The following is a 15619-nucleotide window of genomic DNA, read 5'->3' as shown; positions in this document are numbered from 1 at the left end:
ACGCTTCCGCTCGATGGTGACTACCGCGGCTGTATTGGGGAGTGTGTTAAGTTCAGGCTCTTCATTAATTAATGAAAGCCGCCGGTGGCTCATGTATCAGTTTCGCCTCCGCTTGTAGCTAGCTGCCTTGCTGTATTCCTTTTATGCAGCCGCAGGGACGCGAAGTTGGGGGCCGCAGAGTGTTCCTTCCTTTTGTGTGGAAAAATACGGGGGTGCTTAGCCCGAGTACCTCTGTTGCGTTGCTATGCGGTCAGCTCGACCGGTTGCCTTGCTTATCAGTTGCAATAACGTACGCGGGAAACGTACAAGGAGTTGCATGAGAGAGAGTGTGTGGCCATGTGACCGCAGGTGGAGACATGTTTAGGATTGGTTGGTTCTTGCGGCCAATCTGTTCTCCATATGAATCTTGTTGAAAAGGGTTTTCGCTCTTTCTTGAACGCCCCTTTTGGAGGCGTGGGTTTTGGTATCAAAACCAGAGTGTGAGGTTTTGTCCGGGTCGGTCGGTCAGTCGAGGGGACCTAGTTCAGTATAGATCATGGCCGAACAGGATGCTGCGGGCAGAGTGACAAAGTAACCATCATTCTGTCCTGATGTAAATACTCGGAGTAATGTAAATAGTGTAAATAAAGCTAATATCCAGCAAGAAAGGCAGTCCTCATCCCACACATTCATAGACAAGCCTGCGAACTCTCCTCCCAGGCCTCTGAGGAACCACCAAGTCTCGTTCCCCTGCTCACATTTCAAGACATCACCCAACATTACCGCACATCAAGACAACATTTTCCCCCTCCTCACCCACATCTTACTAAAACAGAAGAAGTAATACTCCGGAGGCTTCAAACAAACACCTTTCCTCACCCAACTTGGCTACATCGGATGTACCCCACCCAATACTCTGCCACATGTAAATTCTGCCCTAACCCATGTAGCCTCATACACATGATCTTGGGGTGCGCACACAACCCAGCCCTCCCTCCTTTACCCACTTCCCTTCCCCTTCCTGAGCTGTGGGAGAACCTGACGACCAGCGCCAGCTTGGATGCACAGCAACTCCTGGTGTCCAGGGCTGAGACAGCAAGGTCGTCCCATGGTCTCCTGGACTGAGGAGCCACTCCCACATCACCTGGCTCACAATAAAGTTTTTCCTCCTCCTCCTCCTCCTCAAGCATCGGACGTCGGTCATCGTAGCGCGTTAAGATCGTCCTCTCGGCTCGAGCTTCTTCAAAAATCTCATTATTTCGTCTTCATCATTCACCGAGAAGATGGAGAGGCGAAGGCTAACTGGGCGTACCCGCCGCGGTGGCTCAGTGGCTAAGGCGTTTCACTGCTGAGCACGAGGACGCGGGTTCAATTCCCGGCCAAGGCGGCCGCTTTTCTGATGGAGGCGGAAAGCGAAAACGGCCGTGTGTACGATTCGCCCATTACATCATTAAGAAAGACGTAAGACTGTGTGCGTACATTGTACAAATCAACTTTTATTTTCGGAGTCAATGCTCCCAGGCCCAGACCTAGTGAAAGCCCCCCGCCATCGAGGACTACCCCGCACCTCCACCACAATTTGTCACGTAGGATGGGACACAACGGTAAAGAAAGAACTTTTATTTAGGGCGAACTTGTGCCCGAACAAGACGAGAGGAAACGAGCAAAGGTCCTTGCGTCCCGTTCGATCTCCGAGAACGACTGCCTGCGTTCGTGGCGTGATCTCTTGCGTGATCTCCCCCTCGCAGTGCACGTGCGCTCGCGCCTCCGTTGGCGAACAAAGACAAGCTCGCGCTCCCGGGCCGGTTGCAGCCGGTTCTTGCGCGTGCAACGCGGCCCACTTTGCGACATCTCCGAAAGCATGCGGCGGTCACGTACCACAAGACACAAGGGATGGACAGACCCATGACTTAAGGAGCTTCGCCCCTAAAAAAAAAAAGGAGACCAAAGGACGCTGAAGAGATAGAGGGAGAAGTGAGCACCGCTGCTAGAGCAACGCGATACCGTAGGTGCACGGGACGCTAGGTAAGCTTCGTTGGCAAGCTAGCGCCTGAACGCAGTAGCATTCTTTGCGAGTGTTAATATCGCGTGGCCGGACTACATACTCGTTAACTACAGCATGGACCACTCATACCATCATAGAGCACGCATAAAACGCATTTTGAAAGGGTGTTCGAATGGGTACAAATGTTTAAACCTTAGATCGCGGCCCAGACTGTGGCAGTTGCTGTCTATACCATTCCGTCAAAAATGTGCAATATCGTTGCAACTAAAACCCATGAATATCACTGCAATAAAACGCAAATTCAATCGCAATAGTACTGTGTTGTCGCTAATATACTGGTGTAATATGATCATAAAATTGTCGACCTGCGGTTCTTGTGTCATCACAACGTCGTCGGATTATAGCGTGGTTGCGATGAATGCTCGCATTGTTCGCACGCATAGATCTCACGCATAAATTTCGCATCATCTGTACCACTCAGAATGAATAGGACCGCGGAGCCAATATAGGTAAGTTCCCCACCCTGTTGGTATTGTTAATTCCTTATTAACTCCTAAAATAGACTGGAACGTGTATGTTTCCCACAGTGGATTTGGCATGAAAAAGAAACAGCAGACTCAAGTACAGTCGTCCACCGACTTAACTGCAGCAACGCTTTCTGCCCTTACCATCATCTGCTTTCGTAGCGTAAGGTAATTTAGTCACAACTTTTGCACTGCTCTGAATTCAAAGCTGCCACTTAAGTCATCCACAATGGTTTGAACCATTTTACATAAAAATGTTCGAGCTACGCCACGCCTAAGTAGAATATGGCGTGACGCTCCAGCGTGGATGACTGCACAATGTGGCAGTTAACAGTATCGCAGGGTTGTTTTTTTCCCCCTCTTCCTATAACTGCTGGTGGCTGACCCTCTCAGGTATTTTTTTATGCTTCGGCAATTGCTCTGAAGCTCGCGGAGACGCAAAAAAACAAAAACTATCTTCATCTTCCACACAATCTGAATACTACCACGCGAACGGTTCCGGTAAGCTTGTTTGCCCACATTCCTTACCCAGTATAGACTGATGTCGTCGCAACAACGTTTGCGTGCTCGCTGAGAAATACTGCTCCGGGCGTCTCACATGCATTTAGTGTATATTTCACACGAAGGGATCGCAACAGCGTTATCCGCGTATATGCCATAAGCTATCTTTTAGCCTGCGTTTAAATTGACATCTCAATTAAGTGCTCTGGTAGAACTTGGACATGGGGTTATGGGTGACTAAAGACGGTCATTCACCTTCCCTTGCGTTGTGCTCAGCAAGGCGCTCTGCCCGGCGTCTTGCTCAGCATTGCGCCTTGCCTTCCGCCTTGCCTTGTAGCTTGCCGTGTGGCTTGCCCTATAACTTACCCTGTGGCTTGACTTGTGGCTTGTCTAGTGCCTTGCCTTGTGGCTAGCCTTGTGGCTAGCCTTGTGGCTTACGCTTTCTAACTATTTTCTCTCCTGGCGTTTGTTCTGACAGGTCACTGGCGAAAGTTCGAACGTGCTTCGTATTATCCAGTTAAGAAAACGCAGAACAAACTCCTCCAAGAATAAAATAAACATAGTAAAGTTGTCAACGACAAGTTCAGTCGCGGCGCCAACGCGTCCGTTAACCGGCGAGCAATTCTCCCTGGCTTCGATTTTACAACGGACAGTAAGCAATTACGCGGCATCAGGTTTGTACTCGCTACAAAGAGCCACTCTGCCGAACACGCCTATGGGCGAACAGCTGCTTGCCTCTAAAATCGGAATTTGCGTGAGAGCATTTTTTCTTAACAAAAGACCAGGTTGTATTCGCACACCGCGGGTATATACTATATATACAAACTCGTCCAGCCTGGCTGCTCAACATTTCCATCGTATGCCCATCGAGACGAACGGAACAGGAACCCACGCCGTGACTCGCCGTTCAAGATGAAACGCCAGAAACGGTTGGGCAGGCGCGCAATCTGCCGCGGCTGCTAGTCTCATCCCGCGTGTGCCTACGCGTCGCGCACGAGGGTCGGGGAGCAGCGGGAGAGAAAGCGAGCGAGGGTCGAGAGCCAGAAATGGGGGAAAAAAAGCCCGCGAGGAGAAAGCGGCCGTGACGAGATGACAAAAAAGAATCTCGCCAGCGGTTGTCGGGGGCCACAGCAGGGCGCACTTTATGAAAACGAGCGCCGTCGTGCCGGCCGTATATGACCTACGCGGAGCGGGGGAAAGGCACGGTGCTCCCGGTACCAGCACCGGCACCGTGCGAAGGCTGGCGTCGCCAGCAGCTGTTACCTGCTACGCCACGTCAGGCCCAACGGCGACGTAACGTATGTTTGCTAGAGGGAAAGGGAGAGGGGGAAGCGGAGAAGAAAAGAACGAAAAACAAGCCCTCTTGGTTCTACTAGCGTTGCCACCGAGATCTACGTCCAGGCGGGAACACACCTATGCCTGCTTGCTTTTTAAACTCCTGGGGCACATGTTGGCCACCTCCGGCTACAAGCACTCACCCGTCTGCGACCAGGCCAATCGCATCTGCGTAGGCACGTTATTCTCACTCAGGCCGGTGACGACATTCACTTCCGCGCTCCCATCCTCAACAGGACCAAAAGTGAGCTCAAAGGCGGACGCGAGTCGCTTATCTAGAGCGCGGGGCTCAAGAGTGGGGTCGAAGAAAAGCGCTGTGTTAACGTTCGGTACCGACAGTTGTGATAGGAAGACGACGAACAAACGTCACGAAAGGCGTTAGAGCCATAAGCAATTTCTGCGACGACGTAAGCCCAGCCGTTTTGACCTTCTGACGAAGCTGGCAGAGAACAAACATGAAGGCATAAAATGCGGGATGAGCGGTGCTACCTTTACAACAGAGAGAGGGGGAAGGCAAGAAATAATTTCCGGCCTCACATGCCAGGATACGTAAATAGTACCGTATTTGAACGATCCTAAAAACACCCCCTATCGTAACACGGAGGTAAGTTTACCGATGAAAATTCGAAAACAAAAAAAAAATTGACGCCGATTCTACAGCGGAAGAGTAAAAGACATGACATTACGTACCTGGAAAAACCCATTTTATTTGGCGCATGCGGGAAACATTTCTTGCGCTTCATAAACTTGCTTATCCAGCTGATGCTGGCGCTGAAACTTGAGCGGGGAACATTGAAATCAGATTTCGGTTTTGAGCCAGATTGCGACACGCACGCAAATTTTAAGGCTACATTTAGCGAAAAAAGGTGCGTGTTAGAATCATGCAAACACGGTATGTTAGCGAGGCGAGAGTCAAATAGAGAAAATGACGGAAGAACACACGGCAACGCAGGAACAGCGGTATGTTCAGCATCGGTTAGAAAAGAGAGACCCGAGCTCTTGCACAGGACAGAAAGAATCCCAGGAGCATACAGTGTGATTCCCCATTTAACATGGAATCGCACAATAAAAGGCGGCAAGGCTTCGGCGTGACACTATGTTTTTGAAACCATACAAGGCATGTTAAATAACATTAGTAGCTCACAAATTGTTCCTTAATATCCCAGTGCACGAGCGACTGGGCTTCTCCTGGTCTTCGTGGTTGTTAGGCATACCAACCCAAACGTGGGCGCTCGCGCTACAGCGCGAAAGCCGCTGTTTCCTCGTCTTCATCCTAGAAAACGTGATCACTAATGTCAACGAGATTCGACGTTAATGCCGCCAAATTCCTAAATGCTCCGTATGCCTAAAAACTCAGAGTTCATTCAAGAGCGCTGCTTTTATTCCAGTTTGTGCTTCGTGAGGTAGGTATACGCTCAACGCAACACTATAAAGCGTTCATCGCTACCGGCGACGCAGTCACTTTTTGAGCGTTGAAAAGCTAAACACGCTGCAAGGGCCCGTGAGACAGGAAAACAGCAAAGGGGCAAAGTATGCGGCCCTGCAGTACACCACACCAAGACGACGAAAAAGAAAAAATAAGAACAAATTAAAAACGCAGGGAAACGGAAGGAAAAAAAAGCGATGCCTCAAATACCCTCGAGATGTGTCCTACATCTACCGCTCCTGCCCTATTTGGAAAGAGGGGAAGACGCTATCCCAGCATCCACTTCTGAAAGGACCCGCGGGCCGCAATTAAATGCAGAAACGGCAGGAGCACCGGGCATCAATGGCAGGTGGCGCTGGACGGGACATCAAAGGGAGAAGGGATCGATGAGACCGAGTTTCCTTCGCCCACGTGCTAGCAGCCGTCTTCTCACACGTCGTTGCGCAGACGACGCGGACTGCCGTGTACCGGGGGTACAGTTGCTGGGCACGGGTAAAGAGAAGACACACGAAACCACTCCGTCGCAGAAGGTGCCATTTACGCAGAGGCAGCGCCACGAACAAGCTGGAAATGAGCTCTCCTTAGTGAGACGCTAAGGTGAGGTTAACAAAATTATTTAGGTCAGGAAATTCAAAACGGTAGTGCGTCGTAATTGACAAGAAATAAGCCTAAGAGCAAAAGTTCTTAATAAAATGCGAATAAGAAGTTTGCGTACTGCCAACAAGTAAAGCATTCTTATCAAAACTCCAGTAAACTACCGTTTAGAAGAACTCGAAGGGATCGTGAAAATATGTTCGTATGACCAAACGTTCCTCTTAAGCAAGGGTTTTTTTTTTTTTTTTTTGCATTGTGGGCGCTACAAGTCATCGTAAATGTTGTTCGTTTTAAAATGGAGTTCGTCTTACCCGAGTTTGTTCAAACCGGAGTTTACTTTATTGTTAACTATTAGGTATCGTTGAAACAATATAAGCCTAAAATCAGAGAGCACGCGGGGCCGTTATTAGGTATATTGTAACGACCAGTCTCACAAAACCGTTTCAAAACGTTCCAAAGAGAAGAATATGACTTCCTCATTCACCAAATATTTACCATGATAAATGTGATCTTAAAAATTGAACTACAGTGAATAACTAAAAAAAAAATAAGCCTTATCCTGCATAGCCATATCCTGCTAACGACGAAGTTACAAACTTGTGTTGTGTCACAGATGTCGAGACCTACCCACCCTAAAGCAAGAGCTGGCGAAACACGTAAATATACGCAACCCGGAATCGCGCGCAGGAGCATCGCACGAAACAGCAAGAAATTCCACCGCACCGTACAGTACACCACATTGATTAAAATTGGAAACCTTAGGCGGGCTTGCTCCATGGAAGGAATGAATGAAGTGCTATTACGCAGAATCCGTCGTATGATTACTTTGGGCTGGAGAGCATTCGGCAGACACAGTGAAGTAATGAACAGCAGGCTACTTCTGTCACTACAAAGAGACGTGTACAATGACTGCGTGCTCCCGGTGATGACTTATGAGACCGAAGCTTAGGGGCTGCTTAAAGCGCACCTTGAAAGAAAAACTTGGAAAAACTTAAGAAGAACGACAAAAGTAACATGCAGATGCAGGAAACGCGCATCTTGGATTAGAGAACCAACTCAGGTGAAATACGTACCGGTGGTACATTCTAAGTTGATTTACACCCATTTTGTCCATAACGCCCTTAAACCCTATCAAGAACAAACGAAAACACATTTGAAAGAGTGTAGCTAACGATAAAATTCCCTTTAAAAAGGTGCATTCTTGTGTTCTTGCTACGGTGTAAGGGTGTTTTAAGGGTACGGTGTGAGGGTGTTAGTTACAAGCAGTGATTTACACCCTTAAGGGTGTAAGTCACTGTAAGGGTGTAAGTGATTTACACCCTTAAGGGTGTAAATCACTTACACTCTTAAATAATACACTTAAGGTTGTAAATCATTTTGCAGTGCAGAAGCGGTAGTAAGAACACCTTTACTGTCGGGTAGACTAAACAGCACCGGAGGACAAGTGAAAACGGCCGTTACCGCCTCCTCCCCTAGCCCAACACTTTTCTCGGCTCTTGAACGTTGAGCTGCGCAGAACAAATGAACAAATACCACGAGAAGATTCAAGAATCAGTATCCACCAGAACACAAGAGAAAGCGACGTAAGGGACGCTTTGGAAGGATAGAAAACCTCGCCCACGTCACCTACAGTCAGCGCAAAGACGGAGGGGGACAAATAGATAGGTGTTGCAACGAGGAACAAGAACAGAAAAGAGTCTGACCATTACCACTCGAAGGCCGTCCTTGGAATCCAACGAGGCGCGATTTGCGCCACAAGACCGCACTACTCTCAAAGACATCTGTGCTGCGCCAAAGTACGCGAGAATCACTGCGATTCTCGGAAGTGATTCGAGGCGGCCACCGGTGTGGCGCGGAATGCGTCCCGTCGCACGCCGTTACCGAAGCTCCATCGAGGGACGAGTGCGGACGATTCCCATTCGAGCAAAACGGTCCGAGGATAGGCGCCGTCAAACGCAGCCCCAATTCGCTCCTCCCCTCTCCTTTCCCCTTTCAATCGCGTGTTGAACCGCCCCATGAGACGAAGAGTTCCTGGCAGCTATTCTGTGACCGAACCGAGAATCCTGGCGGTCGATAAGAAGCATGCTTTGCGGGCACTCCTGGTGCCGACACCGCGTGTCAGGGTGGCTCGTGTACACAAAAAAGGGTCCATTTATGCCTCCACAATGTAATATCTTTCACTCACTCACTCACTCACTCACTCACTCACTCACTCACTCACTCACTCACTCACTCACTCACTCACTCACTCACTCACTCACTCTCTCTCTCTCTCTCTCTCTCTCACACACACACACGCACACACGCGCGCACACAAACACACACAAATAAAAATAAAAGTTTACTGACGTTTCAGGGAGTCCTCTCCCTGAAACGTCAGTAAACTTTTATTTTTATTTTTAACGTCCTTTTCGTGTGTATCTGTCTCTACTAACTTTATTTTTTCGCGCTCTGTGTGAGTTTTTGTTTCCAGACTATATATATATATATATATATATATATATATATATATATATATATATATATATATATATATATATATATATATATATATATATGAGGAAATGGAAGAAATGGAAATGCGGCATACTTAATGGCTTAATGGCCGCTATTGTATTTCAATACGAACGTGCACAAACATTGTTTAGACAGGGAGATTTATTTATCATATTATTTGCGATGCAGAGAAGTTTTCCCTCCCTTCCTTCCTCCCTCCCTCCCTCCCTCCCTCCCTCCCTCCCTCCCTCCCTCCCTTTCTCTCTCTCTCTGACACACACACACGCACACGCACGCACGCACGCACGCACGCATTTTATATGTGCATGTACACACATATACCAGGCCGAACCTGCCAAGTACAGGGTGAGAAGAGCGGTAACGCTGCGCGCTTCGCGTGCGAGTCCGCCCCTTCACAGACGGCCGCCGCCGTGAAGAGAAGGACGAGCGCAGTCGCCTGCTGCGGGGCAGCGGAGGGTTCCAGCTTGAAGAGACCGGGAAAACGGGGAAGGCGAGGGAAGAAGGGAAGAGGCTGGAAGCAGTCGTTACGGGGACTCGTAATGACCGTGTTCGGTCCGAGTCTCGAGAGCAATCGGCGGCCGCTGGCGACGAACGACGACGACCGGGCGCTGGGAGAAGCCGAACACAAAGGGGCAGAGGGGAGACCGAACGGGCGCCAAGGGCGCGCACGCCCCCGTTCGGCCAACGATGCGTTTTGTTCGCATAGCGTTCAGCTCGAGAAAGAAACAGATAGATAGATGTGAGGTTCGAACGAGGACGGAACGAAAGGAAGGGATAGAAACACGTATAACAGACGGCGAGAGACGACGGCGGACATTAAGAGAAGGCCGCACGGCGTCGTTAGGAACCGCAACGTAAAGGAGAGGGGGGAAAAAAGCAAGAGCGAAGGTGCTGGGAGAAAGGACAAATCGCCAATGAGACGTAACGAATGACCCTGCGGGGCGTGAAAAAAAAGAAAAAGAGAGAGAGACAGAGAGAGAGGGAACGATCAATAAAAAGAAAAGTATATCGCGAGCGGAATCAGAGAGAGAGTGAGAGAGAGAGAGCCGAGCAAAGAATCGAGTGATGTTCTCATTTTCCACGCTCGGAGCTTTAGCGAAGTGAGCCTGAGAGAGGGGGAGAGAGAAACTAGCACGCTGAACACGAACAAAGAAATGTGGCAGAAAAGACAATTTTTCGAACATAAGACACGACGCAGTAGGTACGGGAGGAAAGACGAACGTCTGCGATTTCTACTTCGTATAGGTGAACTAGGAGATTTCTGTCTGCGAAAGGCACAATGAAGAAAACTGAGGACAAGAAGGCGGGGGAGGCGATGTCGGAGGGGAGGACCAGAAACACTGCAAAACGAGGCGCGAAGACTGCAAAGACAGGACTCGGGACATCATATATATATATATATATATATATATATATATATATATATATATATATATATATATATATATATATATATATATATATATATATATATATATATATATATATATATATATATATATATATATATATATATATATATATATATATATATATATATACACACACAACGCGAGAACACTAGGAAGTGAGTGAGTGCGAGAGAGAGAGAGAGAGAGAGACGAAGGAGAAAGGCAGAAGGAAGAGACCATAGACGGGGCCACAATGTCCTCAGAAGCCGATTATCAATCAGGTTTAACCACTTCTGCCCGTCGGGTAACGATCGGACGGGGAACCGATACAGATGTGTACGGCTCAGCGAAACTGTTCCTACGGCAATGCAGCCAGAAACAAAACACCGCGAACAAGTAGGAAGCCTCTTGAACTAAGCACAAATGAAGCGTCAAGGAATAAAGGCAGAACGGAATGGACCGGGGGGCAGGGGCTGAAACAAAGCGGTCTTCTCAGATGGAGAATCCAAACAACGAGCTGCGACAAAAGCAAGCAAAGCGTCGTACTGGGGTGTATTGGCTAAAGCGAAACTTACGGCCCGCCGTCAACAACAATGTAGCCGCGGTAACGGCGCGCGCTCGCATTCGGATCCTTGCGGCGAAACGAGAGCGTCGTTGCGGAAAACAAGGGCACTTGCCGAAACGTCTGCTCTGAGACCGAAAAACAAGGGATTTGAAACTACACGCTCAATCGTCCACCCACTTTCGTTTTTTTTTTTTACTTCGGAATTCCGTTCGAGAAGTACCGAAAGAGAGAGAGGGGGGAGAGGGGGGATCAAAGGTGGGCGTGTGTAGAGGGCGTAATGTGGACGGCGAGTGTAGCAAGCGAAAATCCGCGCACGCGCCGATTGCGGGTAGAAGCTACAATACTGAGAGAAAAATGGCACCTAAAGGCTCGAGACGGCTGCTACAGAGCCGGAATGCGATCCACAGCCACAGCCAGCCTACACACACAAAAGGCGCAGGCTGGAGCAGAAACGGGAGGGAAAAGATGCCCCTATACGCTCTCCCTATACTGGACGGAGAAGCGGCAAGCCGTTCATCGGGATTTCGCCAAGGGCAATAGAGGGGGATCCTAAAAGCGGAGAAAGAAAAAAATAACCGAAAAGGACGCGGGTAAGGATGACCTCTAAGGCCGCGTAATCAATCTGAGCAAAGCGGAAAAGAAGCAGAAGCGAAAGAAGTAAGAAAAGAAGAAATACTCGAAAATGACGGCGCAGAAGCGAATGAAGGGCAAAGAAGGAAGCAGAAGCTCAGACGACGCGAGGCTCGTCGCGATCATAGTAAGAACGAAAATCAAGCAAAAGACAGAAGAAAACAACCCCAGAACGGATGGAAGGCCGCTTAAAAGGAGCAAGGAGCGAAAAGACGACGACGGTACGAAAAAAAAAAAAAAAAAGAAACCGCGATGACTGTGAAGACCGTCGCAGCCCCGCCGTCTTAACCTGCTATACAGCGTGACACGCTCATTTTTTTCTCTCTTGTTTTCCTTTTTGCTTTCTGATGCCTGATTCAAGAGCCTCAATACGTTCGCGAGAAAAGCCAGTTAGAAAACAACAGCGAGAAGCGCGCAAAACCTTACTTGTCGCGTCTCCTCCATCGGCTGCCTCAAAGCGCCTTCTCCGGCGTCCCTTATTTAGTTGCGTCCAGTCCCAAGGTCCTTATTCGAGCCCATTGTGTAGAGCAGGACCTCGGGACGAGTGAACGACCAGCAAACAGCCGTCCTTGTAAAGCCCCGGAAGGGCGGACTGGGAACAGGAACAGCGAGACAAAAGAAAAAGAAAAAAAAGGAGGAGGTGCCACCTTCTCATATAAATCTAATTTATTCCGTTACTCGCACTTCACTTTCTTCTTTTCTCGCACTTTTACTTCGATGCTTTAAACCCATGTTCCCAGTTTTCCCTCTTCCCTTGAAACCTTTACCCGTTCCTTTTTTTTTTTTTTTTGCCCTTCTGGCGGCCGCGTACACTGCGATGACTAGAAGGCTGTCCGAAAGGCGCAGCAGTTTTATCCCAAATTCACGAGTCTCCCAGGGTTCCGTCGGACTGATTCTAGACACACATTGTTGTCCTCTTCCCTGCCCCCGGCCGGATCGAGAGACGCGGAAGTGACGTCGGGCGCCCAATTCGTTTCGCCCTCTTCCTTTTCTTGTCATCTTCCCGCTCTCATCGACGCGTCTTCTTCGCTGCTCCCCCACGCTAGCTAGCTCCTGGGGAAAATAAAACACAGCCCGCTCCAGAGAGAGGAAAGACAGATCTTCCAGGGCACGGAAGAGCGCGACTTTCGGGAAAGAGGAGCGCATCTACACGGGCGTGTAAAAGGAGAACAGCTAAACAGAAAAGTAGAAACGTCATGACCGAAACGGGGCACCAAACGAGAGGCCCCGAAAACGCGACGACTACGACTACTACGCAGAGTCGCGAAGTGAAATAAGGAGAGCGAGGATAGAAGGGGTGCTGGGCGAAAGACAATGAAGCAAGAAGGAAATTAGGGATGCGAGGGAGCGGAGGAGACGACAGAGGGAGAGAGAGAGAGAGAGGCGGCGTGAAAAGATGTCTCAAGATGGCGAGCGGGCGAGCCAAGTGGCGGTGGTGGCGCCGCGGCGGCCTGGGCGAGCCGATGCACCGCGGTAGCGGAGGATGCAGCGGCGACGCGCGGCGTCGCATCGCGCAGCTTTCCCTCGATCCCGCTTTGCTCCGCAGCCTCCCCCTTCAAAGCGCGAGGATGCGGGGAAATAGGAAGATGGAGAGGAGGAGAGGAGGGCGCGCGCGCGCGCGCGAGCTCGCTTCGCGCGGGAACCCACCCGAAACCGGGAGAATGGTTTCGTCCTGCTCTTCCCTTTTTCCGTCCCCTCCTTCTCCTCGACGCCGCCTGGCGTCGTACCCTCAACCTTTCTCTCTCCTACAACTTCTCCGGCATCGAGATGTCCGATGCCTCTCCTCCCTATCCGAACCTCTTCCTCCATCTTCCGACAGGAACGCGCGGAGAGGGGAAGGGGAAAGTAGGGGAATACGGCTTGTTACGCCCCCCTTCCTCACCGCTTTCCCCCCTTGCGCGCGAACGCTGAGGAGAAGCAGGGTCGTAGGAGAGGGCAAAGGAAAAAAAGCACACACAGGGGAAGCTGGGGGGCGGCGGGAGGGAGAGAGAGGAGGCCGACGCGGCGGAGAGTATCGCCTCCTCGCCGCCGCGTTCATTCGGTCTCTGCGGGTTCTGGCTCCGGCGAAAAAACCGCCTCGTCGCCGCGAGCGCACGGGGGCGTCGTAGTGCGTGAGTGTGCGCGCGTGGGGTGTGTGCGTGTGATTCACGGTTCGCCTCTGCCGGCCGGCGACCGCGCTCTCGAGGCGTGCCCACGGCCGCGCGTGCTCTATCTACGAAGGAAGACCGCGTCACTACAGTGCGGCACCGGTGTTCTTCGTGCCCGACCTCGTTGAGGGGGCCGGGCGCCGTCGGCTGGGCGTGAATTTCCCGGATAGGGAGCAGCGAGCCGCAGTGGCCACACTTCCACACGGGGGATGCGTGAGGGAGAAGATGCTCAACTCACCTTCAGGACGCGAGCACCTCCCGTGAGGCCCAGGGAGTCCCAGAGGGATACCACGGCTTGGCTCTCGGCGTATCTGCGGAGAGAACGTGAGCGAGGTCACCGGACTGCTGCGGTCACTGTCGTCGGCGTCTGAGTTGGTGATCCGTGCGTTCCCCCTCCGCTCCCACCCTTCCCATTTTTCCGACTTGAAACAGTTCGGCGGGATGTTTGACCGGAAAGATCTGGCTTTAGGATGGACGAAGGTCGAACGGTGCGGATGAACTACGGTGAAAGCTGAAGTGACCGGCGTCAATTTTTTTATTCGGCGTAGTCTCAGCGTACCGCACGGCTTCTTGGCGTATTGGTCGCCCCAAGGATTATTTGAAGGCAATGCAAGGGGCCGGCCCGAAACAAGAAAGCAATCCGGGGCGCACCTTCGACCTCGCCGGGTTTTTCTGAGCGCCGGAAGCTTCAATGTAAGTTTTTTGCCCGTTCTCTGTCTTCCTATTGCCTTCAGTGCGTGGCGTAAGACACCGTGGCTAAGTTACACCCCGCTTAAGTAAAACCAAAAGTTGGCCCCCTCCCCCGCCCCCCCAACACCCCCCCCCCCCCCTCCCCCCCCCCCCCCCCCCCCCAAAAAAAAAAAAAAGCGGGAAGCTATTGGGAGCTAAACAAATGAGTTTGCGGCGAGTCAAGTATGGGCGCCACAAGAGCACTCACCTAGTCTGATGCGCGGATCGTTAACGTCCAATAAGACTTTGCCGTCAACTGATAAGAAATACACAGCCCAGCGAAGAATGTCCAGAGAACATTATTGTTACACACGCACATGCAATTTTGAGACGTAGCACTCGGGGCAGGGAGCATACATTATGCAACACGATCACTCGTGGTCGGGTCAACCTTTTCTGGTTAAGTGGGAAATTTAATCAATGCCTTACACTTGTCGAAATAGACACAACGCAGGAACGACCATAATGATCATAGAGCTTGTGTAAAAAGAAAGGATCCAAACTGAAGAAAAACCATTGAAGCCGAGCGTAGGTTACGCACAGACAAGCATTATAGAATGAAAGCACCAAGCGTAACAAAACGTAATTTGAAGGAAAAGATCTAAATCGCACTAAAAGTTACATTTAGGCACACACTTAAAAAACGCAGTAACAAAGAGGGCATACGGCTACATTTGATCAGGAGAGTGGGCGTTACGAAAGCCAGCCCAGACGTCTTGATATCTCCACATCGCGTGGGGAAGGTCTCCAACCATTACATAAATTAAACATCGGCGTCATTTATTATGAGCCGCGAACGCGGTAAATGATGATCGCTCGAACCAAGTAAGCGTGAGCGAGTACTGAGCGTAAAGAACCCGTTGCCGGATACATTTCATAAATAAAAGCTCCCTTCAAGTTCTCTCATACGTTGTACACGCATGCGCGTAAAAGAATAAGTAGTAGTAAGCAGCATTATGTTTATTGATGAAAGCAAGTCTCCGCGGTTTGAGTTTCGGGAAAAGATGAGTAATAAAAGCGGAGATCAAGATTAATACAACAATGAGGGATGAATTTCACAGTCGGCTTTTCATAGGCGTCGGCTTTTCATAGGTTTTTTTTTTTACAGCATTCAATCCTAGATGTGTACTGAGCGATAGAATGCAGGCTCAACGTTCATGGTACTCGCGTCATGTCCCCTTTCAGCGAATATGCGCCTCTGTCTTATGAGGTGTTACTTGTTCAGTTTACGGAAGTCTACGAGGATATTACTTTCACGGCCGTTAGAGAGTGGGGT

General features: G+C 50.1%; 2 protein-coding genes across 5 annotated transcripts in view; one reads left to right on the top strand and one right to left on the bottom strand.

Moving 5' to 3' along the window:
* The window catches only part of LOC144149486 (uncharacterized), a 589882-nt gene that overhangs the window by 135707 nt on the left and 438556 nt on the right, over positions 1-15619 (bottom strand). For all 4 annotated transcript variants that reach the window (XM_077681074.1, XM_077681075.1, XM_077681077.1 and 1 more), the window contains exon 8: positions 13853-13925. In XM_077681074.1, coding sequence (XP_077537200.1) covers positions 13853-13925 — 73 coding nt within the window. The remainder of the gene's footprint in view (positions 1-13852; positions 13926-15619) is intronic.
* Positions 13925-15619, top strand: part of LOC144149488 (XK-related protein 6-like) — a 281464-nt gene continuing 279769 nt past the window's right edge. The window contains exon 1 of the mRNA XM_077681078.1: positions 13925-14307. The gene's annotated coding sequence lies outside the window, so the exon portion shown is untranslated. The remainder of the gene's footprint in view (positions 14308-15619) is intronic.

Source organism: Haemaphysalis longicornis, unplaced genomic scaffold (genome assembly GCF_048455015.1).
Source record: "Haemaphysalis longicornis isolate Haplotype H1 unplaced genomic scaffold, Haemaphysalis longicornis Haplotype H1 scaffold_8, whole genome shotgun sequence".
Classification (NCBI taxonomy): Eukaryota; Metazoa; Arthropoda; class Arachnida; order Ixodida; family Ixodidae; genus Haemaphysalis; species Haemaphysalis longicornis.
The sequence above is the reverse complement of the archived record's forward strand: the minus strand, read 5'-3'. Positions and strand labels throughout refer to the sequence as shown.